Source organism: Peromyscus leucopus, chromosome 7 (genome assembly GCF_004664715.2).
Source record: "Peromyscus leucopus breed LL Stock chromosome 7, UCI_PerLeu_2.1, whole genome shotgun sequence".
NCBI classification, from domain to species: domain Eukaryota; kingdom Metazoa; phylum Chordata; class Mammalia; order Rodentia; family Cricetidae; genus Peromyscus; species Peromyscus leucopus.
The window spans coordinates 22,102,134-22,126,049 of NC_051069.1; the positions used below are offsets into that span (position 1 = coordinate 22,102,134).

At 44.5% G+C, this 23,916-nt stretch overlaps 1 protein-coding gene across 3 annotated transcripts in view; it reads right to left on the reverse strand.

Annotated features, from left to right (window-relative positions):
- Positions 1–2,694: 2,694 nt before the first annotated feature.
- Alg9 (ALG9 alpha-1,2-mannosyltransferase) overlaps positions 2,695–23,916 on the reverse strand; it is a 69,472-nt gene continuing 48,250 nt past the window's right edge. For 2 of the 3 annotated variants that reach the window (XM_028864919.1, XM_028864920.2), the window contains exons 14-15: positions 20,991–21,121; positions 2,695–2,930 (exon numbers count right to left, since the gene is read on the reverse strand). In XM_028864919.1, coding sequence (XP_028720752.1) covers positions 2,807–2,930; positions 20,991–21,121 — 255 coding nt within the window. In that variant the 3' untranslated portion in view covers positions 2,695–2,806. Of the gene's footprint in view, positions 2,931–20,767; positions 20,873–20,990; positions 21,122–23,916 lie in introns of all 3 variants that reach the window. The other variant, XR_003734054.1, reaches the window with a different exon arrangement.

Sequence of the window (23,916 nt, forward strand, 5' to 3'; positions counted from 1 at the left end):
AGTCCAAAGGTCTTTCCCAGAACTCCAGACCAGGAAACAATGACCTCAAGAAAAGACTGGGATCAATCACCACCTTGATTGAAAACTGTGTCTTCTGTACGCCTGACTTCAGCAATGAGCACCCAGGCTGCAGTTTCCTGCACATCCCCAAAGGGATTAAGATAACTGTCTTCTCATCAGATGATAAAAAAGGCAAAGGCAGATTTTGCTAACAGATTCCTATCATACAGACTGGGTCAATACTGGTACTTGGTGTCACAAGATTTAGGTTCAGATAAAGCCGTTCAGGGCTAGAGATCAGAGAAGTCTAGATTTGCCAAGTCTACCCACTACTTCGTTCTGTCTGCAAAGGAGATTATGAATCGTGTGTAGATTTCATTCCTCAGCAGCAACGATTTACAAGTACCTTAGTCTGGGGACTGAGCAATGCAATGGTGTATGCAGCACCACAGTCTTCGGTGAAGACAGGAGACTGACCAGATGCCTTTTTTGCAGGGGAAGCTAACCCCCATGTTGCTAAGAGGTACTTGGCATAGTGTCCAAGATGTACTGTGCTCTCACCAGAAAACAGAATGGAGAAAACCAGAGTGAGGTTTTCAAAGGGACAGGAACTGACATTCCCAAGAGAGCTCTATACCCATCTGGCTTTTTTGTGCTACTTTATAATTAAGTTCTTACTCGGACGACTGTGTGTGCACGTATGAGTGCATGCCCATGTATGTGTATGCGGAGGCCTGGGTTCCTGTCAAGCACCTTTAGAGGATCTTTACATTTCTTTCAACCTTGTAAGATGATCAAATAGCTTTGTACCATTGGGAGGTACATTGGGAGGACTCTGTACCATTGGGAGGGAGGGTGTTTGCATATGTTAAGAACTGAATCCAGGGCCTTACTTACAGCAAACATGTGCTCTACCACTCAGCCATCCCCCTGCTCCTGTACTTGGACTGGAAAAGAGGCAGAACTCTTCACAGAACTCCACGCTCTACTCTTCAACGCATCCTGTAGTGCCTTGGCTTCTGAAATGTCTCACTACAGTGCTCTTCTTCAGATCTCATTCCCGCTATTTGCTTTGGAAAATGGTGATCGGATACTGAGAACTAAACTGCAGGGACTATTCACACAGTAGGGCTGCAGTCTATCGGTCCTCTCCAGTTGTCATTCTGTATGTCTGGACTTGCTACCCCACCTCTGCTTCATTCAACTCCAGAAAAATCTTTTAGAGGGGAACTCCCAAGAGTAAACACTTTCATTCTACTTCTTATTTTTCTGTCCTCTTTATTCTTTTATTGGGACTAATCCCCATCAGAAAGCTATTTTCCTCTAAAGGAAAAAGAACAACAGGAACCATGACCAGTTCTACCCTCTCGGCACTCCTAGAACCTGTCACCCTAAGGAAAGAAGGCACCTGGAACATGGCCACAGGGACACGATCACTGCACACAGAAGATCTGTGGATTACAGAGCAAGGACTGTCCTACCAAGGCCTGGCAACACCACACAGCACCGCTAAGAAGGTATCACCACAGGCTCCAAGAACTCAAAGAACTGTACCTAAACCTCTTCCCTAAAATAGAGACTGACAAAACGAATCTGGTCTGTGGCCAGTCTGATCCTCCTTTCCAGTGGTGTTTCATAGGCGAGTGGAGAGGCATGGACACTTGTGAAAGCACGAGAAGTCAGCCAGCCTGGATCCACTCCCAGGCCTCTGACTGACTGCCCACACACGACACTGGACATGCCGCTTCTCTCCACCTTCGTCTGCTTCCTCTTCTGTGAAGAGGGTCCTCAGTGGTTGTTAGGATCAAATGAGAAAACGTCCTCCACACTGTGTCATATCGTAAGGGAAGGGGAGGTAACAGGCAGGCTCACTACCTGTTAACAGTCCTCACCACGCCTATGCAACCAGACATGCCTGCCGAAGGTCACCTTGCAGCAGAATTGAAGTATGGGTGCTTTATATACACAGTCCTTTTCATTTAATTTTACATAAAGGAATTCTCAATGTCCTCAAAATGGCCTCTGACTACTTTAAAATGTGATGGCACCCAAATCTATTATACTTTTCTCCAAAGATGCTCAATATAGTTATAATCTTTGTACGGAGTCTAGAATTCAAGATATATCATCCTGAGACTTTTTAAAAAATCTTAAAACCCTTCCCAAATATAATTAAGACTGGTTTTAAAGAAGATCAAATGAAAATGAGAGGCATCGTGAACAGTAAGACTGGGTCCCAGTTCTTCAGTGGTCGTCTTTTCCTGAGCTCCAGGCCAGGGTCGTAGTCCTGCGAATGCTTTTGTCTTGCTAGAGGTGAAAGGACATGTCGGTTGGCAAATAGGCTGTGCTTTTCAGCACTAGGATTTGAACAAGGTCTGCTAGGACTGCCAAACAGCTTGGTTGGAGAAACCATGTGGCCTAAGGATAGCTTGCTAGTTCCCGGATGGCAGGCCAGAGTGTGGAGAAGAGCCAGCACACATACACCCAGCCAAGGGCTCTCAGCTCTTCCTGTAAGCGGCTTCTGCTCTCCTCCATTCTAGTAAATGACTGAACAGAGAAAAGAAGGACAATGGAGCAATGTATCTCCCCAGGCTTCAGGACTCTGTCTGCAGAAAGCTCACAGGCAGAACAGGACACAGGGGCAGGAAGTGTGTGACTCTGACACAGACGTGACAAACTCAGAGCACCCGGATCTGGCATTCGTATCAGGCGACCTTTATTACGAGCGTTATATGATGACCTGGAAGTCAGCTCAGTGGAACCACTAGTTAACATGGTGACTGTCCGTTGAGCCATGGGGGTGCTGCTAACCTCCACTTCTCTTCCTGCTTTGCTTTGTTTTCCGAGGCTTAAGGATGGTGTAGTTCACATACACTGTATATTGATCCGACAGGAAGGGGACGTAGAATGCCCGAAGCAGCTTTGAAGACCTGAAAGAGAAGAGAAAGGAGGGGATAGAAATTTCATCATTTTACTAATGGCTCTGGAAATAATTGAAAGAAACGAAGTGCTACATAAAGGATTATATTTTATATAAAAGAGAAAAGTCTACTTTTCAGGTACCAGATCATGATAATAGACCTTGCTACTCATGACAAAAAAAAGTATATCTCCCTAATAGGCAGCCTTTCAAGAGCTATGGGTCTGCATTTTGCATTTGAACATGACACACAAAAGTTACAAGGTATACAAAGTTCCAAATAATTTTTGCATCTAAACAATTACAGAAATGCCAAATGCTCAAACAATCCTGGTTCCAGCTCTAGCTTTTCCTAGAGAGACGAGGAAAACCATGTCCTGGGTACCTGTGCAGTCTGCAGCAGTGCCTGAATCAAGAGGCTAGTCTACGTAGCACGAGCTCAGGCTAGCACAATTTGTTCTGGAAAATTCTCATGACTGAAGTATGAGAACTGGAAACAACCTACCATGGGGTTTTGAATCATGTAAGTGATTTGGTTTTAAATTTGTTTATTCCATCCGATAAATCTATGAGAAAGGTGACAATGGTGTCCCTTTTTCACAGATGGAGAGCAGAGGCATAAACCTACTCAAGGTCATGCAGATTAAGCAGCTTGTTCAAGTTCACGTAGTAACTGATAAGAGCCTCATTCAGGTTAGATTATAGAATCTGCGAGCTTAACCATTATGGGTTATCCTACAGCCTATGGATTTATCCTTTCCTGGAAGAGGTAATAATGACAGCTTCAAACACATCAAGTATCACTTCCTGATTGAATGTTTCAGTCTAAAAATCCAAGTTGGCCCAGTTACTGATACCGGAAACAAGATAGCTGAAGGGTGTCCACGGCCAGTCCTTTTCCAGATTCTAAACTTGTAAATGTCATGTCGACGTGGCATTTGCACTGGCAGCCTACCTCTGGGCTTGGCAGACTGCTGAGATGCCTGCACACACAATGATATTGCACTTGGCAAACACACCTCTGAAAGACGTCCCAGCTGAGATGCTGGCAGTGTAGCCCGTGCTCAACAGAGACACACTTCACTTCAGCAGCCAACAGCTCAAGGGCTTGGAGAGAGAAAAGAGGCTTAGAGGAGGCCTGCAGACAAGGCAGGGCTCTCGGGAGCAGACCAACAGGAAGAGGATGCACCTGTTCCAGACAAAAGAAGTCAATCCCCTCCTTCTGCTCACAGTCACAGATAAGGTGATGCCTCACACCGGCACCAATTCCTTCAGGTCTGTGACCATTCCGGAAATGACTCCTGCTCGTTAACAGCAGATATGCTCAGGTGGAGACAAGCCCTCAGTGTAACAACAGGGCCTGCAGAATCAACTGTGGTGTTTCCTTCTGGAGCAGCTCGTGCAGTTTCAGTACAGACTGAACCATGGAGGCACTTCTATCGGCCTTTGGCCTCCAGTGAACACAGTTCAGAATCCTTACTTCAACATTTTCCATCTCTAAGGGTCATAAGAAAAGTGGGACAGAAAGACACTCTACACACACACACACACACACACACACACACACACACACACAAGTGTACAGCACATGTCCAGTGGCAATGAAACTGACAGGATAAGCAAATTTCACACTATGGTCTTTGGGTGGCAGTAAACCAGATGAATGTCCTCAAACTCAAGGACTGCTGAGTTGGGCCAGCACCTCCTGCCAAGCCTGGTGACCTGAGACTGATCCCCAGAACCCACTTGGTGGAAAAAGGGGAAAAAACCTCAAAAGTTCTCTTCTGACTTGCCCACATGCATCCTTCCCCCCTCAGGAACACACAAAATACATAATAAATGTGATTTTTAAAAAAAGCATTAATCAGTAGACAATATATTCCTAACACAAAAAGGAAAGAGAATCCTCTCTGCCTCTCTGCTCAGTTCAGCTTCACCAGGAAAGATGTCGTCACGCAACATTTGCAATACGCCACTGGATGACTCCTGTTATAATAAGGAGACACACCCTGTCCTTTCATTTTCCATGACAGTGTGTGTAAGATTGTATTTGGTATAGTTCACAAGTGAGTAAGCTAGAGGAAGGTCTACAATAACGACAGAGGGACATAGATGACAAAGACATCTTAAAAATCATTGACTAGCCAGGTGGTGGCGCACGCCTTTAATCCCAGCACTCGGGAGGCAGAGGCAGGCAGATCTCTGTGAGTTCAAGGTCAGCCTGCTCTACAAAGCAGTCTACAGCCAGGGCTACACAGAGAAACCCTGTCTCAGAAAAACAAAAAACAAACAAACAAACAAAACACTGACTAGTCTACTCTAAATACAAATAAATAAAATGTTTGAATTAGGAAACAAAGGAGTCATGTGACTCACCAAAGGCTTCACAAAAACACTCAAGTGCTGCTTTTGAATGAGAAGAACTAGGAGCAAAGATGCGCCAGACTTCATTAGTGATAGAGCCGGAACCCACAATCAGTCTTTCAGGATGGATGCGTCAGGTTCACACACAACAGCTAGTGAGCAGTTGGCTATAATCCGAGACATTATCCATTTCAGGAATAACACATGTGTATGTGTGTGTTCCCAACAAGTAGAACATAGAATACAAATTCAGACTGTATGGCCAGGTGTGGTGGCACACACCTTTGATGTCAGCACTTGGGAGGCAGAGGCAGAAGGAGTTCTGTGAGTTCAAGCCAAGTCCAGCCTATGTAGTAAGTTCCAAGCCAGAGTATACGGTATACCCTGTCTCAAGAAACAAAACACAATAAAAATAAGTAAATTAAAACTTGAAAAAAAGAAAGAAAACACAATAAAAAAACACCCAGTATGTGTATGTGTGCATGTGCGTGTTTATCCATAACCAAAAGAATATAGAAAAGTTGCTTCATGTATTATATATTTTTTAAGATTTATTATTTTTATGTGTACAAGTGTTGCCCTATATGTATGTGCATCATGTGCAAGTCTAGTGTCCAAATAGGCCAGAATAAGGCATTGGAACTGGAATTACAGGCAGCATTGAGCGACGATGTGGGTGCAGGGAACTGAACCCAGGTCCTTTGTAAGAGCAGCAAGTACTCTCCAGTCCCCCATTTATTATACTTTCAAATGAATCTTTCATTACCCTCCTAGTCCTACTTTTGTAAATAATTTATAAGGTAACTAAAAAACAGACAGGGTTGCGGTGGTGGCGCACGCCTTTAATCCCAGCACTCGGGAGGCAGAGGCAGGTGGATCTTTGTGAGTTCAAGGCCAGCCTGGGCTACCAAGTGAGTTCCAGGAAAGGCGCAAAGCTACACAGAGAAACCCTGTCTCGAAAAACCAAAAAAAAAAAAAAAAAAACACACAGACAGGGTCTGCTGGAGACCATTTTCCTGGTGTGCTGACAGCGGACACCACAGTCCCACATATTTCAGAACACTGCTTCAGCTGCACACAGAACACACCATCACCAAAAGTACTAGACTAGACTGAAATGGAAGATCCCCTATTGGTTATCGTTAGGTATAAAAGGCAAGCTCAAACAACAGAAAGATAAAAGAGATTGAGACAAAATACCTGTAGTCTACACAACAGAGGATTGCTATGTCGAGTATACGAGCTTATAACTCAGGAAGACAAACAACTCAACAGGAAAAGCTACCAAGTGCTTGACTAGCAAAGAGAAATACAAATGGCTAATGTGACGTGACAAAATGCAAGCCTGGACACTAATTCAATAACCAGGCTTGCAAAAACTATCAAGTCTGCTGATAGCAAACACTGGTACAGAAGTAGGAAACATGTCAGCGAAGTTCAACCTACACAGCCACATGGATGGGCAAGATTAGCAGAATCAGTTAAAACAAACAGTGTGCTGAGCTGTTACTATGACTCATTTACTTATTTGCTTCACAAATAATTTACTTTGTTTTCTATTATACCAGAAAATTTCAAACATACAAAGCAGGCAAAAATATGTTACTTATATACTTAAAAGGAATGGACAAATTTGTCTCAAATTCAGAAAAAAAAAGTTACTTTTTTTGTTTAGTTTTGCTTTGTTTTTGAGACAGGGTTTCTCTGTGTGGAGTCCTGGCTGTCCTGGAATTCACTCTGTACACCAGGCTTGCCTTGAACTCACACAGATCCGCCTGCCTCTGCCTCTGCTGGGATTAACGGCGTGCGCCATCACAGCCCCACTACATTTTCTTTTTCAAAGACAGTGTCTTGCTGTGTAGCCCTCACTGGCCTGGAACTCAGAGATCCACCTGCCTCAGCCTGAGATTAAAGGTGTGCACCACCATGCCTCACCTGGAAAACATCAAATTCTTAAAAAGCTAAACAAGTGAGAACAGTCAATATGGCAATTATGTATGAAGATTTGCATGCTTGCCACATAGACACAGTCCTTTTTCAATGGGCTAATGGTCTAGTTGAACATATTCATATCTGAATACAAATGATATAACCATAACTTAGTATATTTACTATTAAACCACCAACACACAAGTTCAAAGTGATAATGTATCCATTCAGAAAAGAAGCCAAACTCTGAGACTGGCTAGAATGGGAACAGCATTTAGTCCACATCTTTCTGTCTCACAGTCACCTCGCTGGAGGCTGTGCGGTTGTCTGAGAACGCTGGTGACCCTTCTTCCACTTCCCCTGGCTCAGTGTACAGTCAGTCCTTTTCATTCTATCTTTCCCAACTTGTGTGTGCTTATTTGTTAACTTGTTGATTGTCTCTTTACTCCATGTTCAGGGACCGAGTGTGTTTTACCTGCTCTACATGCCTGGTACTACTGTATGATGAAGAGCATATGTGCTGGGAGGATGGATAGAGCGGTAGAGGACAGACTAGGTAAAGCTAGGTAAAGGAAGCAGGCAAAGGACATCATACAACCACACAGCACTGAGCACCGTCAGGTGACAGAGCTTAGATAATGCAGGAATACAAGGATGGTAACCGACAACTCCTAATCCCAATGAGGAATTCCAAGTCCAAGAGGTTGTGGTTTGGGATAATCATCTTGTCAAGGACAAATGTGAAGTGAACCAAGAGAAACCCCAATTCTGCCCTGTTCACCCAGTGTAGAGCCATTGGAAAAGGAGCACTAACTTCTAAACACAGCATTCAGCAAGGAGGCTTTTCCAGGTAAGCCTGAGCATAAAACTGTATAAAAGGTGGGGGATCAGCATAAGGAGAAAGCAGGAGAGTTAGAGGCTCCTCTGAGAACCCAGGGCTGCTCTCCTGCACACTCCGGTACGATCTGACACAGAGCCACTAGCTGAGTGCTTCTAGAAGGCAGGCAGAGGCTAGCAGCAGTAGACGCATGCTCACCCCTAAGCTGGGACAGGAAGAAGTCACGGTTGTCTGACTGCTGGTTTTTAGAACAAGTGAGCTGGAGTCCTCTCGTCTGACACTAACTTTGGTTCTGCATTTCTTCCTTCTTTCTTTTGCTTTGACCTTGAAAGAAGGGAATCCCTGATTACACTCATTTCTTAACCATCAGTAGCTGTAGCAGCTTGAACAGTTAAGGAAGATCAGAAAGACTTGTTACACTGTATTGTTTCTGAAGAAAGGGAAGTCGGATTTATAAAACAGAAGAACAGTTAAGTACTGGAAGACTGAGTCTGCACACACACATGTGGAAACATAAATCATCTTCACCACAAGCCAGGACAAAAGGAATACCTATCAAAACTCATAGCACAAGGCCTGTAATGAAATGAAATGCCACCAGTGTGACCTGAAAGAACACGGGCATGTAACCGGGGAGACGTAAGATATATGTCATCATCACAGAGGCCAAACACTCTGCCCCAGTAGGAAAGTCTCTTAAGCAATTCAGGCATGGAACAGACCTGGACAAAAAACTGCCTGCGCAGCATAATTGGCTGACAGCTCATAATATGTTCTGATTGAATTACCAGTCCCATTTATTGGGGCTTGGGAGCACTCTGCTGTGCAGACTTAAATCTGCACTTGCCGACATCAGTGGGAGACTGGCAGCTAGTCCCCGACATCACCAGTTCAGCAGGTGATGAATACTGGGCCATTTTGTCAGCTCAAAAAGAAAATCTGCTGGCACTCAGGTTTCCCTTCCATTTTACCTATCTGTCCACCCACCTGCCCATCATCTATCCAACCATTCATTCACCTTCATTCAAACAGTAAAATCATGTTCAGCCTTGCCAATTCAGCCCCACTGGGCACTTTCTAGAGCTGCTCTTTGCTCTTTCTCTTCCATGTAGTGCACATTTCAGTGAGATATTTTCTATATCTGTCAGTGCAGAACTGGCCCTTCAAAGTACCTTCAGTTCTAGAGAGAATCTGAGACCAAAGCGACAATCACAGAGCCTGCATATATGTTATGGTTGGGTAGCTTGGTGCTCTTGGGGGACTCCTAACAGTGGGAGTGGGAGTATCTCTAACTCTTTTATCTGCTCCTGAGACCCTTTTCCTCCACTGGGTTGCCTCATTCAGCCTTGACATGAGGGTTTGTGCCTAGTCTTATTGTAACTTGTCATGCCATATTCAGTTGATATCCCTGGGAGGCCTGCTCTTTTCTGAAGGGAAATGGAGGAGTGGACGGGAGGAGAGGGGAGGTAGGAGGACTGAAGGGAGGGGAAACCGCTATTGGGATGGATGGATGAGAGAATAATGAGAGAGAGAGAGAGAGAGAGAGAGAGAGAGAGAGAGAGAGAGAGAGAGAAGCTGAGCTCCTTTAAGATTCAGTCACAGTCAACCTACCATCCCTAGCTGAGCAGTTCTAATGTGCAAAAGTCTGGTGTGGGCAGAACTCAGTGCTTATTAACGCAGCCTCTAACCCACGGGTGAGGACACTGCTCTGCAGGCAGGGACACTGCAGAAGTGACTCACCCGTTCTGCAAGAGCGCACACGGACTAACGGTTAACATGCTGCACTTGCTGGAGGGCCAGCTCCCGGGGACAGGACTCTGTCCGGTGCTGCATCTCCAGCTTTCAGAACTGTACCATGGAAAACACTAACAGTTCTGCAAATGAAAGCGTTTGCCACTCTCAAACCAGACTGTCTCGTCCACTTCCCTAGCATCTAATGCTCTTCTTCCACAAGGAAAGGAAGCACCAAAAGTAAAAACAGGTTCTTTGTTTTCCCCCCAAACATTTCAGTCCTAAAGTCCTGAGGCAGAGCAGAGCAGAGCAGGAAGGTACACAGTGTGGGTGGAAAAAGGAGGGGCTACGGTGGCCCAGGGGATGGCAGGTACAAGTGATACAGAAGTGTCCACATTAATGAAGAAAATGTTACTCTAGGAGGTCAAATAACCTTTTCAAGTTCCAGTTCACACAGGATTTGCCAAGTCATGGTTATCTGTGTGACTGGTGTAAGACTTAACTTTCAGGCCATGTGAGGACTATGGTCACAGTTCTGACCATTTAAAGGAACCTACAAAGATCCATGATGTGGCGTGATCAGGAAGTCTGCCAAGGCACAGACTGGAATCACAGCACTGTGATATGGGTGCACAGTGAATCACGCTGCTGATGTGTACAACATCTGGCAGAGCATCATAGCCTCTGCACCAGTCACCTTTAGCCACTATTCACAACAGCCAAGTTGAGAAAGACGTGCTATTAGGCAACTGGACACTTGTGACTTTCAGTCCCAAGAGTTGGGGGGGGGGGAGTGCTCTTCACCAGTCTGTTCCCATCTGGTATGGATTGAAAGATACAGGCAGTACCATTCTGATGGGAAGAGCACACACGGTGTCTATCGGTCTCTGTCCTGCTCTTCAGACCCTTATCTGGGCTTGATCCTTGAGGCAGAAGAACAGTGGGAGCCATGCCAAGAGAACGGCTCTGGCAAGCTAAGGTTTGAAAAAAACGGTGAGTATACTTTGCCTTGACAGTTTGTACTTCATTAAGTGCAAGCCTCTGACAAGATCCTCTTCGCTGCTACATCAATCCAGCTCTAAGAATGTAAGTCCGGGGCTAAAGAGATGACGGCGGCTCAGCAGTTAGGAGCACTTGCTGCTAAGGGGGAGCACCCACAGCAGGCGGCTCACCACCACCTGTGACTCATGGCGCACATACACGTGTGCAGGCATTCACACAAAGTAAAAACAACAAGTACATCTTTTTTAAAAGAACGGAAAATCCACCAAATAGTATTTTTAAGGCCCTATAATGTGCTGAGTCATGAAGAAGCTAGAATGAAGACTGGTGATGCCAGCTGCTTGGTCTCCTAGCTTAGGGTTGTCCTGAAGAAGCACTCTAGCTCTTCAGATGGAGCTCCTCACACCAGCTCGGTGAGGAGATGTGGAGATGGTCTTTCTAGAGAACTCATTCCACAACAACAGGAAGCAGAGTTCTCTGAGCTCCACAAGGGATTAAAAAGGTTCTTTTGCCTGGCGTGGTGGCGCACGCCTTTAATCCCAGCACTTGGGAGGCAGAGGCAGGCGGATCTTTGTGAGTTCGAGGCCAGCCTGGGCTACCAAGTGAGCTCCAGGAAAGGCGCAAAGCTACACAGAGAAACCCTGTCTCGAAAAAAACAAAAAAAAAAACAAAAAAAAACAAAAAAAAAAAAAAAACAAAAAAAAAAAAAAAAAAAAAAAAAAAAAAAAGGTTCTTTTACTCTTCCTAAAGGTCAGCAGATTTCAACGACTGAGGAGCTGAGTAAGACATCAGGCCGCATGTAATGTGTTCCGAAGCCAAATCTGGCCCAGAGGAGCTATGTCCGATGCAGGTCTTGGGAAAGTGTCTGGGGAGTATGAGGCAGGTGGATACGCAGGATGGAGAGGAAGGAGGGCAGCAGGCAGAGGCTGACAGACTCAGACTGAGCGTAGCAAGCTGGTAAAGAAGAGTAAGAGTCCATCAATTCTTCTGCTCCTGTTTCTCAGCATCCTTGGCACCAAGGAGAGAGGTCAGGGCACCACCTCGATGGGCATGGAGGGAAAAGACAAGAACTGAGTCTACCCAAGGACCAGACACCATGTGAAGCCTGACAACTGTTGGCCATCAAATCTTGCCGTGGGTGCAGTCTGCTCCCCTCCTGAGCATGAAGGGGCAATGGCCAGTAGGGCTGCCTTTTTCTCTCTTGTAAGAATATTAGAAAGGTTTAGAAGGAGAATGACATTTAAAAAGCTGTTATTTTATAATATGCCCATAAATTCTTCTGTCATAGTAAAACAATCCTAATCGTCATCCCTTGAGCATGGGCTGTGGCTTCCCACCACCACCAGGAAGAGGGAGAAGTGTTACGGTTAGACTTCCAAGGCTAGGTCATAAAAGCAACGGAGTTCTTGGAATGGAAATGGAAAAGCCAGAGACAGGTATTCTGGGTGACGGCCTCAGCTGAGATCTAGGCAAAAGCTAGTCTCAACTGCCAGATGTATGGGTGAGAAAGCCTTTGGGATGCCTCCAGACTCAGCTATCATTTGATGGCCAATGCAAATGAGATTCTGAGGAAGAACTAGCTAGATGAGCCAGCTAAGGTTTTCTTTTACATCTTTAAGAATGGGTGATGGTTACGCTGCAATAACAGGACCACAGCTTCCAACTAACCCACCCTTCACAACACTTTCTTCAGTAACCGTACTTTACAGAAACCAAGAGTTCCACTGATGCTGGCTCCCATCAACCAGACACAAATGGATATAGGTACACAGGTGTGAGTGTTTCAGGCCTCACAGTTGTTAGACTCACATCCTGGAAGCTAATTCAAAGGCCATGCACAGTAGAAATTCTCTAGATTAGCCAGAGTCCAGGGTCCTGTACTGGGCATTGAAAGAAGAAAGCGGCAAATATTATCATACACTCCCTGTCTGGCTACAACTGAGGTCCTCTAACTAGAGAGGGCCTCTACTCCACCCCGTCAGCTGCTGTTTTAACCTGCCTCAGTTCCTCAGCTGTAATGAAATCTGCAAGAGTTTGAAACCCCGCCTAAGTTCCCACCACCTGTCGCAAGCCTCTAATCATGCCAGTCTAGAATTCAATTAGATGACGCTCCAAAATGCTCCAAAATGGGAAGAGCCACACGTGGAAACAACATAAACAGACAAAAGCATCTATGAGGAGCCTCTGCAGTGGAGAACGCTGCACAAATTGGTGCAGGGCCTTTAGACAGCTTCCAAAGCTACAAACCGACCCCCCGCTGTCATGAGGTCAACTTGAATAACCTGGAGAGGACTTCCCACCAGGCTCCCACAGCCCCACACTCACCACTGAGCTGTTAATTTATTCCAGCACTCGCCTATCACTGCTCCCAGGGGACTCTTAGAGGAAGCATTACATCCACCCACTTGTCAAGCTGTTAGATACAAGCAGCAATTGTGTCCTGGTTCAAAGAAAGGAAAATCGCCTCTCGTTTCATCAAGGACAGAATGTGAGCTGGCCATTCAATGGCAAATCTGCACTCTTACAGTTGGGGCTGGAGAGACAGCTCAGCACTTAAAAGCACTGGCTGTTTTTCTGGAGGATCTGGGTTCAATTCCCAGCACCCAGAGGGCAGCTCACAACGATCTGTAATTCAGTTCCAGGGGATTGATACCCTCTCCTGGCCCTGGAGGGCACCAGGTTCTTGAGTGATGCACGGACATACATGTAGGGAAAACACTAGAGAGGTAAAATAAAACAGAACAATTTTAAGTGCTACTGTCAACTAGATCGGACCCATCTCCTTCGAGTCTGCCGGTCCTTATAAAGTAGCCAGATGCTGCCGTGACAAGGTCAGTAGGCTGGGTGAGAACCAGTCCCACCTGCGCAGCAGCTGTACGCGGGTCACTGACATCTGCCTGGATGCTTCAGCTACAGGGCCTGAGTCTAGGCCTCAGTAAAGCAGAGAAGCCAGTTAGGACAAGAGGACAAGGACACAGGCTGCCACGCTCCCAACCATCTTACTAAGTAGTCTCCTGAGTCCAACAGCCAAGCCCTACCTCGCTTTCCATCCAACAGAGAGCGGGCTCCTCACACAGCCACTGGGGTCCAGCATTTTAAAATCTGCCCCAGTCACAAAAATGCCCTGACAATCTTTAAGTTACTTCTCTCTTGCAAAGACTCTCCAGTAACATTCTCTCAAGAGTGTTTCTTTTTAATATGTTGGTACTCAAATTATCCTGATTGCTTCCGTTTCAGAGAGCTGAGGCCTATTTAGACTATGTCAGCAGGAATGTCAGCAAAATCAATCAAGAAACCTGCACACTCTACAAAGAAATGTAAAGACAATATAATCGGGAACCCTGCAGAGCTTGCTAATTAATTCAAAGGTCTAACTTGCTAGAATACTTCATAATTTTAAAGCACTTTCACCCACTCTCATTTAATCCCTACAGAACATATGAAATGCCTTTGCTTTCCGGATGTGAGGTGCAGGCCTCCAAGCAGTCCTGACAGCAAGCGGCCAGGATTAAAGTCACAGATCCTTGACTCCAGGCTTTCACGATACCCCATGTCTCTGTGAGAACCTGACCTCTTCAATTCACAAACCAGTAGGCTTTTCTTCCTTTCTTTTATCTTGAAAATCTACCCCTGCACACAAGTTATAAGAAATTAAAACCCTCTGGGCACAGTGGTGCACACCTTTAATGCCAGCACTCCAGAGCAGAGGCAGGTGGCCAGCCTGGTCTACATAGTGAGTTCCATGATAGCCAGAGCTACATAGTGAAACCCCGTCTCAAAAAAAAAAAAAAAAAAAAAAAAAGAAAGAAAGAAAGAAAAGTTAAAAACCCCCTGAAGGCACCAGCTCATAGGAAGGTGGCTTAGAATCTGCTGTTCCTTTGAGATGAAGCTCTTTCCTAACCCAGATCTCATTGTCACAGCTTCCTCAACTTGAAACCGAAGACACAGTAAGATCTAGCCCGAATACTCGATCAGGCAGGAGCCAGGCACCACAAAACCCATGCATTGCAGACAGAGACCCTGACGTCACCACTGCTGATCCACTCTTCCAGAGCCCCCCATTCACCGCCTGCCGCCTTTCACAATCGCTCCCTCACCCCCTCAATGCCCTCCCCACCTCCCTTGTTATCAACTTAAAGCCATGGCACTAATTAGAAGACTTCTCATGTGTCACTTTCTGTCTCTAATGCTGTGGTTTCTTAACCACTATCAACCCCACATGTGTTTACAGCATCATTATTCATACTGCCCAAAAGTGGTAACAATCGAAAAGTCTATCAGCTAGAAGGAGGGATGAACAACAGAAAAGTAGTACTTCAGCAGTAAAAAGGGACACTGGTACATGTGATACCCTGAATGAACCTCAAAATCATGCTGAACGAAAGAAGCTGTATTAGTTACTTCTTCTCTGTTGCTGTGACAAAACACCATGACCAAAGGGCTTATGGAAGAAAGTTTACTTTGGCTTCTGGTTCCAGAGGTAGAGTTATAATGGCAGCAGGCACCTGAGCTGGAAGCTGGCAGATCACATTTCCATTTACACACAGCAAGAAAAGTGAGCCAGCTGGAGGTGGGAGGAGACTAACTCTCAAAGCACACCCCCAGCAATTTCTTCCAGCAAGGCTCCACCCCCAAAAGGTCCCATCACCCCCACAAACAGCGCCACCCACTGGGGACCAAGTGTACAAACACATGAGTCTATGGGTGACTTTTCTCATACAAACCATCATGGAAACCAAACACAAAACCACACACATTGCATGATCCCACGTATAAGAAATGGCCAAAAAATTCAAACCTATAAATAAGAAAATTATGAGTTGGGGCTGGCAAGGTAACATACAATTGTGGTTGTATAATTTGGCATGTAAATTATACTTCAATAAAGTTGCTTTTTAAACTGGTTAAATTTGCCTTACCAGTGTGGCTACAGTCTAGACATAGCTGGAGAAGAAAATGGCAAGTGAACGGGCAAGAGGGCTCAGCAGGTTCAGGGGCTTGCCACCAAGCCTGAAAACCCAAGTTCAATCCCCAGGACTCACATGGTAGAAGGGAGAACCAACTACAGCAAGTTGTCCTCTGACCCGGTGAGAGTCATGTGCACACGCACACAGTTTAAACAGAGAGAGCAAGTACTACCGTCATCCCATTCCAAGGGTGACCGCTTGACCCCGCCCTCTTAGCACACTCATTTCTCCACTCTTGTCACTTACTGTCCTCAATCACTTCACACCTACTCTCTCCAACTTTCCAACACCTCGTCTCTTGTTTTCTCATCAAATGAAAACTCCCACTTCCTAGTTCCCTGAGAAAACTGATGGTATCAGAAGAAACACTCTGCATCTACTCCTCACACCCATCTGCTGTCTAGGAACTCTACTATACTCAAGATTACATAAGCTTCAAACCATCCCTCACCAACACCGGCTGGAAAGGCATACGTGGCCTGGGGCTGTGACATTAGACAGACAGACTCCTGCTCTGCAGACAGCTCCAGCAGACGAGTGTGCACTAAGACCTGGATGCCTAAGTCTTTCTGATGTGAGTTTCTTCTCTCACTGAACTCAACGGCAATGCTGTGCTTTCTCCCGAGGCACCTGCTTTTAGCTGTACACGAGTCTTGGCATCAGCACATGGCTCATTTCTTTCCCTCATCCTTTTTTTTTTCCTTAAAGGTCATTTTGGAGTGATAGAATGTTTTAGAATTTCCCGGAACTCATTAACAATTACAATAAAGTAGCAGAACCCAAAAATTAACATATAAGAGTCAATCACTTTTGTACAAATCAGCAATGAACAAGTGGAATTTTACATTCTTTTTAAAGAATTAGTACCATTTACATTAGTACTCCCCCAAAAGATATACTTAGATATAAATCTACAACATATGTACAAGATCCATATGAAGAAAATTACCGTGAAATAAACCACAGAGCAGCTAACAGAGGCATTCCATGTTCATGAACAAGATGGCTCAATATTATTGAGATACCAGTTGTTCCAACTGATCTTGACACAATCACAATCAAAATCCCAGTGAATTTCACAAATACTAAAAATCTGATTCTAAAGCTGGTTCTGGGCAAAAGAACCAGCATAACCAACAAAATATCAAAAGGGAAGCAAAAAGTTCTTTGGAAAAAATGACCAACTTGAAGACTGACTATAAAGCTGTATCAATCAAGACTGGTCAAAAGAACGAATTCAGGGTGGAAGAGATCCAATAGTCCAGGAAGTGGTGTATGCATACACAGACAACTACAGTTCTCTGAGAAGGAAGCAGAGCAATAAGATGGAGAAATGAGAGGCTGCCCTACTAAGTGGGCATATAAAAAATATTTTGTATCTATAAAAAAATAAATGAATCTAGACACAAATCTTATAGCCTCTAAAATTAACAAGGATCATAGATCTAAATATACAGTGAAAAATATAAAACTCCAAGACAGCACAGAAAAATAACTAGATTTTCAGTTTGCTAACTAATTTTTAGAAATAATGCTGTGATACAATTAATGAAAAATAACTGTAAGATGAACTTTATTAAAATTGAAACATATGCTTTTTGCAAACGATATCAAGAGAACAAGAAGAACAAAAAGACAAACTAACAGGACATACTTAAAAAGATGTATGTGTGGGCTGGAGAGATGGCTCAGAGGTTAAGAGCACCGACTGCTCTTCCAGAGGTCCTGAGTTCAATTCCCAGCAACCACATGGTGGCCACAACCATCTGTAATGAGATCTGGTGCCCTCTTCTGACCTGCAGTCATATGTGCTGTATACATAATAAATAAATCTTAAAAAAAAAAAAAAAAAAGACGTATGTGACAAAGTATTGTAATCCAAAACACACCAGGAATTCGTAAAACTCCACAATAAGGATATAAACAATTGAAAATGAGTCAAAAGAGCCAGGAAGTGGTGGAACACATCTTTAATCCCAACACTTGGAAGGCAGAGGCAGGGGGATCTCTGTGAGTTCGAGGTCAACCTGGTCCACAGATTAGTTCCAGGACAACCAGGGATATACAGAGAAACCCTGTCTAGAAAAACAAAATTAACAAACAAACAAAAAAAAGAGTCAAAGGGGCTGGAGGGTTGGCTCAATGGCAGAGCACTTGCCTAGCAACCATAAAGCCCAGAGCTGGAAAAAAGGAAGGAGGGAGGGAGGGAGGGAGGGAGGGAGGAAGGAAGGGAGAAAGGGAGGGAGGGAGAAAGGGAGGGAGGGAGGAAGACAGGCAGTTCCCAGAGACTTTAAAAACATCTCATACAAACAGACTTACAGATGACAAATAGGCATATAAAAAAAATTCCACACCATATATCACTAGAGACATGTAAACTGAAGCCATATGAAGTACATACTACAGTCCCTACCACAAGCACGTAAATACTCACTCCTTCCGAGTAGGATGCAGAATGGCAGCTTCCTACAAAGCTAAACATGCTCACACCATAAAATTCAGCAATCACACTGTTCAACACTGACCCAAGGAGGATGAAAACTCACCTGCCCAAAATGTGTAAATGGATATTATGCAAATTGAGCAGCCCTAATCTGATCATTTGAAATCCCAAACAGTATAAAGCTTAAAATTTTCTGAGTGCCACACCATTAAAATGTGTTTCTTGCACAAAATCATGATGTAAAATTACCACAAGGCTGGAAAGATGACTGAGAAGTTAAGAACCCAGGTTTGATCTCCAGCACCCACATCAGGTGGTTCACAGCTAGCTGCCTGTAACTCCAGCTCCAGAGGATCCAAGGTCTCTGGTCACTGTGGGCACCCCCCCCCACACACACACACACCACATGCACATACAAGCGGCAGACACATACACCTGATTGAAAATAAAACATCTTTTAAAAAACTTACCAACAAGGTATATGTGTAAAGTATATATGAAACATCAATTTTGTGAGTAGACCTGAGTTCTGTCCCTAAGATATGTTAATATATATATATATTATGTTCACATTCCCAACTCTGACATGTAACACACTTCTAGTCTCAAGTACTTCAAATAAGAGAAACTCTGTAATAGCTTTACTTACAACTTCTATGTGTGCATCCCTCAAAACTTATGCTGAAACAGATATGGTGACTCACACCTGTAATCCCTCAGTTGGGAAGTGGAGGAGGAGAACTGCAAGTTTGAAGTCAGCCAAGGCTACAGAGTAAGAGCCATCTCAAAAAATGTTTTTCCTATGCTCTAATTTGATCCCCAGTTTGACGGTGCGTGGAGGGGAGCCTCTGGGAGGTCGCTCACCCACGTGTGCAGAGCCCTCCAGAATGGGTTAGTTCCTGCAGAGATGCCAGACAACTAGTTCAGCCTCTTCCTCGTGTTAGATAGAAGTCAGCTATCTGGAACTAGAGGAGGCCCTGCATGAGAACCTGACCATCAGCACACTGGCCTTGACCTTCCAGCCTCCAAGCCTATGAGGAACACAGCGTCTGATGCTTTGGCCACTCAGCCTAGAGTAATAGGTTACAGCTGCATGAACTGAAACCAATTTGTTCTGAGGCTTCTAACTTCTTCTCCTTCTTAAAGATTTATTATATAGTATTCTGCCTGCACGTGTCCTTGCAGGCCAGAAGAAGACACCAGATCTCATTTCAGTTGGCTGTGAGCCACCATGTGGTTGCTGGGAATTGAACTCAGGACCTCTGGAAGAGCAGTCAGTGCTCTTAACCGCTGAGCCATCTCTCCTGCCCCAGCTTCTAACTTCTTGGATTGACCAGCTACTAAGTACTCTGGGTCTCCAGTGTGCTCCTAACAGTCCCTTTTCATGATTACCAACACACTCAATTGGATATCTTCCTCTAAAGAACCTTCAGATATAAATCTAGTTCCTCCTTTTTTTTTTTTGGTTTTCGAGCCAGGGTTTCTCTGTATAACAGTCCTGGTTGTCCTGGACCTTGCTCTGTAGCCCAGGCTGGCCTTGAACTCCTGACAATCTCCTCTTTTATGTTGATGGCTACCTCCCTCTTTCACCTTCAACACTAAGTTTACAAACACCCTCACACTCCAATTCACACTTCCCATCATTCTTCTCCCCACTAATTCCAGGGCCTTTGTGACGAGCCAGGCAAGTCCTGCATCTCTATTTTAAGAAGAAAATATTTCTCTATTTCTAGAAGCCAGGCGGTAGTGGTACACACGTTTAATCCCAGCACTCAGGAGGCAGAGGCAGGAAAATCTCTGTGAGTTCGAGGCCAGCCTGGGCTACAGAGCGAGTTCTAAGGCAGCCAGAGCTTCACAGAGAAACCCTGTCTTGAAACAAACAAAAAATCTTCACTAGATCTGCCAGGCATGGTGAGGCAAAATTGCTTAACACGTGGGAGGCTGAGGCAAGAGGCTCACTGTGGGGCGTTTACCCACCACCCCCACAGTTCCCCAGAGTTTTCTTGAGTGTGAGCAGCAGGAAATATTAGATAGAAGGATTTATTGCGGAGAACCTTGTGGAGATAAACAGATAGAAAATAAAGGATAGCCTCGAGAGGGCCTGGAAACTTTTCTAACAGGCCCTGACTGTCTCTGCCACAGGGTTTTTATAGAGAGGCCAAGGGGTGGAGCAAAAGACCTCCTCCCCCAGCACAGCCAAGTGCAGACCATCTCAGACACCTGCACTCAGGCCCGTGGTCCTGATCATCCTCTATGCGGACCTGCTGGGTAAAGCCACGAGGAACCCGAGGACGGGCTCCCACAGATCACCACAAGTTCAAGACTAGCCTAGTCTATCTAATGAGTTCCAGGCTAGCCTGAGCTACAGAGTGAGACCGTGTTTCAAACAACCAAAATAAAATAAAACAAGTCCTACCTAGTACTTGCTGAGCTTTGATTCTGAAAATGATGGACATCAAGCTCCTCAGAGCACAGTTAATCTTGTTAGCAATGTCTGAATGCTCAGTTAAGACAGTTAAAGTCAGTTACCAAAACTAATCAAAATCTTATTTGAGTTTCCACAGTCGACCTACCTGTACTACTCAGGACCTTTCATTACGATAATAATAGAATGTACTTTGCATTCCGTGGCCTCAAGAAGAGAGTACTCTTAAATTTCTCAGTACTCATGGACAAAACTGTACCAAATAAAAAGGAAATAAGAATTACTCGAGACAGCCAAGGACTGGATTTGCTCAACTCCAGCATTCATTTTTACCACTGATTAGGACATCTGTCACAATTGAAGTCACATACCTAGATGCGTCCAGGAACGGCCTGTGGGCCAGGCTGATCCATTCTTCTCTGTTGGATGAATAGTTTGGCTCCCGAGGTGTTTCTCTCATGGTATCCAAATCCACTAAGTAATGGCATTTGCTGATGTCAATCTGCAACGGAAAAGGTCAGCTCTTCATCAGTAATTATGAAGATCTCCGCAGAGTGGGACCCAGTTACAGCCCTGAGAATGCATGCCCACAGCGCTGTAAAGGAATAAACACCCGAGCTACCTACGCTTCTCCCACTCTGCTAACAGCATGGGCGACCACTGAGGCTCCTGGGGACAGAGCATGCACTTGCTCAGACAAGCACATAGGAAGTTGTGGGTGGTCTGCAACTAGTCTATGTTTTTAAGTCTCTCTAGCCCCACAGACACTTCTAAAGCCATCTTGAGTGCACAGCCTAACTCTAGAAAGCCAGTCTTGTGCTGCTCACTACTGCCCCCTTCATCTATCCTATTCTAGAGGTCTAAAGGGCATGATTAGTACAGATGCCAGTCTAACTCTCCTGGTGGAGCCAGCGGTGGAACTGCACCTCACAACACAGCAAGATCATGAGCATCTCCTGCAAGAGGTCAACAGAATGGACAGAAGTGTAAACTGTCTCCACAGCAGGCTCAACACAACTGAAGAACTACAACAGCAGGAGTGAAGAGCAGGAAAAGCACGGAATATTAGCAGTAGTTGTTCAATTGCTCACAACATGGACACTCTAGAACCTACAGGTGAATATCAATATGTTCCCATCTTAAAACTGAAGAGGCCTGTTCATCAAAATCACCATTATGAGAGTAAGCCAACAAGCGTAGACTAGAAGACAGATTATACACATCAAGCAGTCAAGGTTCACAGTATATACATGATGAGTTCCTGTCAACCAGTAAAATAAAAGAAACCACCCAACAAGAAATGGACAAGCCACTTTAGTAGGTATTTCAAAAATCTCATAATGAAACAAATAAAAAGTGTTCAATTTCACTAGTAAGCAGAAAATATAAAAAAATCACAATGAAAAAAATTACCATAGAAGTCGGGCAGTGGTGGTGTACACCTTTGATCCCAGAAGGCAGAGGTAGGTGGATCTCTGTGTTCAAGGACAGCCTGAACTACAGACTGAGTTCCAGGACAGCCAGGGATACACAGAGAAACCTTGTCTAGGGAAAAAAAAATTAAGACAGATAATGTTGGTCATAAAGTTTGGTACAATTTTTTTTAGAAAACTATTTGGTAGATCTACCAAAACTGAACATCTGTATTTCCTATGACCTTACAATAACAGGAAACCATCTTAATATCCCTAGGTATAATAATATACCCAAGTATAAGATCAATGTATGAGCCGGGTGGTGGTGGCAGGCGGATCTCTGTGAGTTCGAGGCCAGCCTGGGCTACAGAGTGAGTTCCAGGAAAGCTACACACAGAAACCCTGTCTTCAAAAAAAAAAAAAAAAAAAAAAAAATCAATGTATGAAATCATTAATATTCAGTGTCTGGCATATAAAAATAATTTCATATAATTCAACCTAAAATATACCTAACAGAAATACCTGGACCATAAGACAAGTTCAAGAATGTTTAAAGTGAGGGTGCAAGAGGGCTCCATAGGTGAGGTGCTTCCCACCAAGCCTGAGGATCTGAGTCCAATCCCCAGGAGCCAAACAGGAGCAGGAGAGAACTGACTCTCTCAAGTTGTCCTCTGATCTCCACATGTAACCCATGGCACATGTGTGCCCCCACACACATATATACAAGCAGCACATATAAATAAATAAAAAGAAAGAAAGTTTAAAATAAAAACAAAAGCAAGAAAACTATTACTGTAAAGTCAGCAGGCTACCTCGGAGATGATGTAGACCTGACCAAGGGAAACACTAGGAACCTCTGGGTCTGGGTCATTCTACTTTTTGTCTTTTGAAATGGCTTCACAGGTCCGCTCTCTTAAAACAATTAGCTGTACCCTTACATTTTATATATTTAAGTTATACCTGAGGGAAGGTTTTTTCCAGCACACACAGAGCAACCTGGTTTTTACTGGCTTACAGCAAGCTGTTCTTTTCCAACTGCCACCTCACGGTAATGTTCTCCTTCTCTCTCAGTTGTATTTATATGTCAAAAAGACTTTGGTCTCACATCTGTCTCTACATATGGGCTATTCCTCCAGGGGAAAGAAAGCACACTGAGAATTCACGTCAGACCCAATTCCATTCCACAGAACTCTCTAAAAATGGTCCTTTACATAAACACTTCCGGAAGTAGCCTTTTTCCTGTCTGCACACCCGCTCTGCAGCTCCTGGGCGATTGTAAGAACATGACAAAATTCTTTAAAGGCTTTCTGATGCCATGCTTCGAAGGAGAACCAGTAAGGGCAGAGGACCTGATGGCCTCCTGCTTGGACTCCTTCCCACTGGGGGTCCAGGCCTGCACAGTTAAGTTACAAGCCCTCACCTCAGCCTGACCTTTCCTGGTCAGGCATACCACAGGTCTAATTATGGAAGTTTGGCTGGGTACAGTCTACTGTAGCTGGAGGTAGTAACTAACTTAGCAGTCAGCCCAGGCTCTACTCATCAAATCGTCCCTAAGGAAATTCTAAGTAAATTAAATTCTAAGTAAAGGTCTTCAAAAGACACGAAGGCAAAGCCAAATTGAGATAGCAATGCATTTTGCAAACCTTTAACTCTGCTTATCCTTTGGCAAACAGCTGCTGAAAACCAAAAGTCCCGACAGAGGTCTCCAGAAGCAGGGCTTAGGTATGGTCAGGGCAGGTTCTTCATTCAAGGGAAGATAAAGTTATTAGAAAAGGAACTTCAATGCAGCAGGCTTTGTTTCGTTCTGGTCTACATTCTACCCCCAATTATGTGTGAGCCGCACTCATTTAAGGTTTTCATATAACTTCTTTGTCTGTAAAAT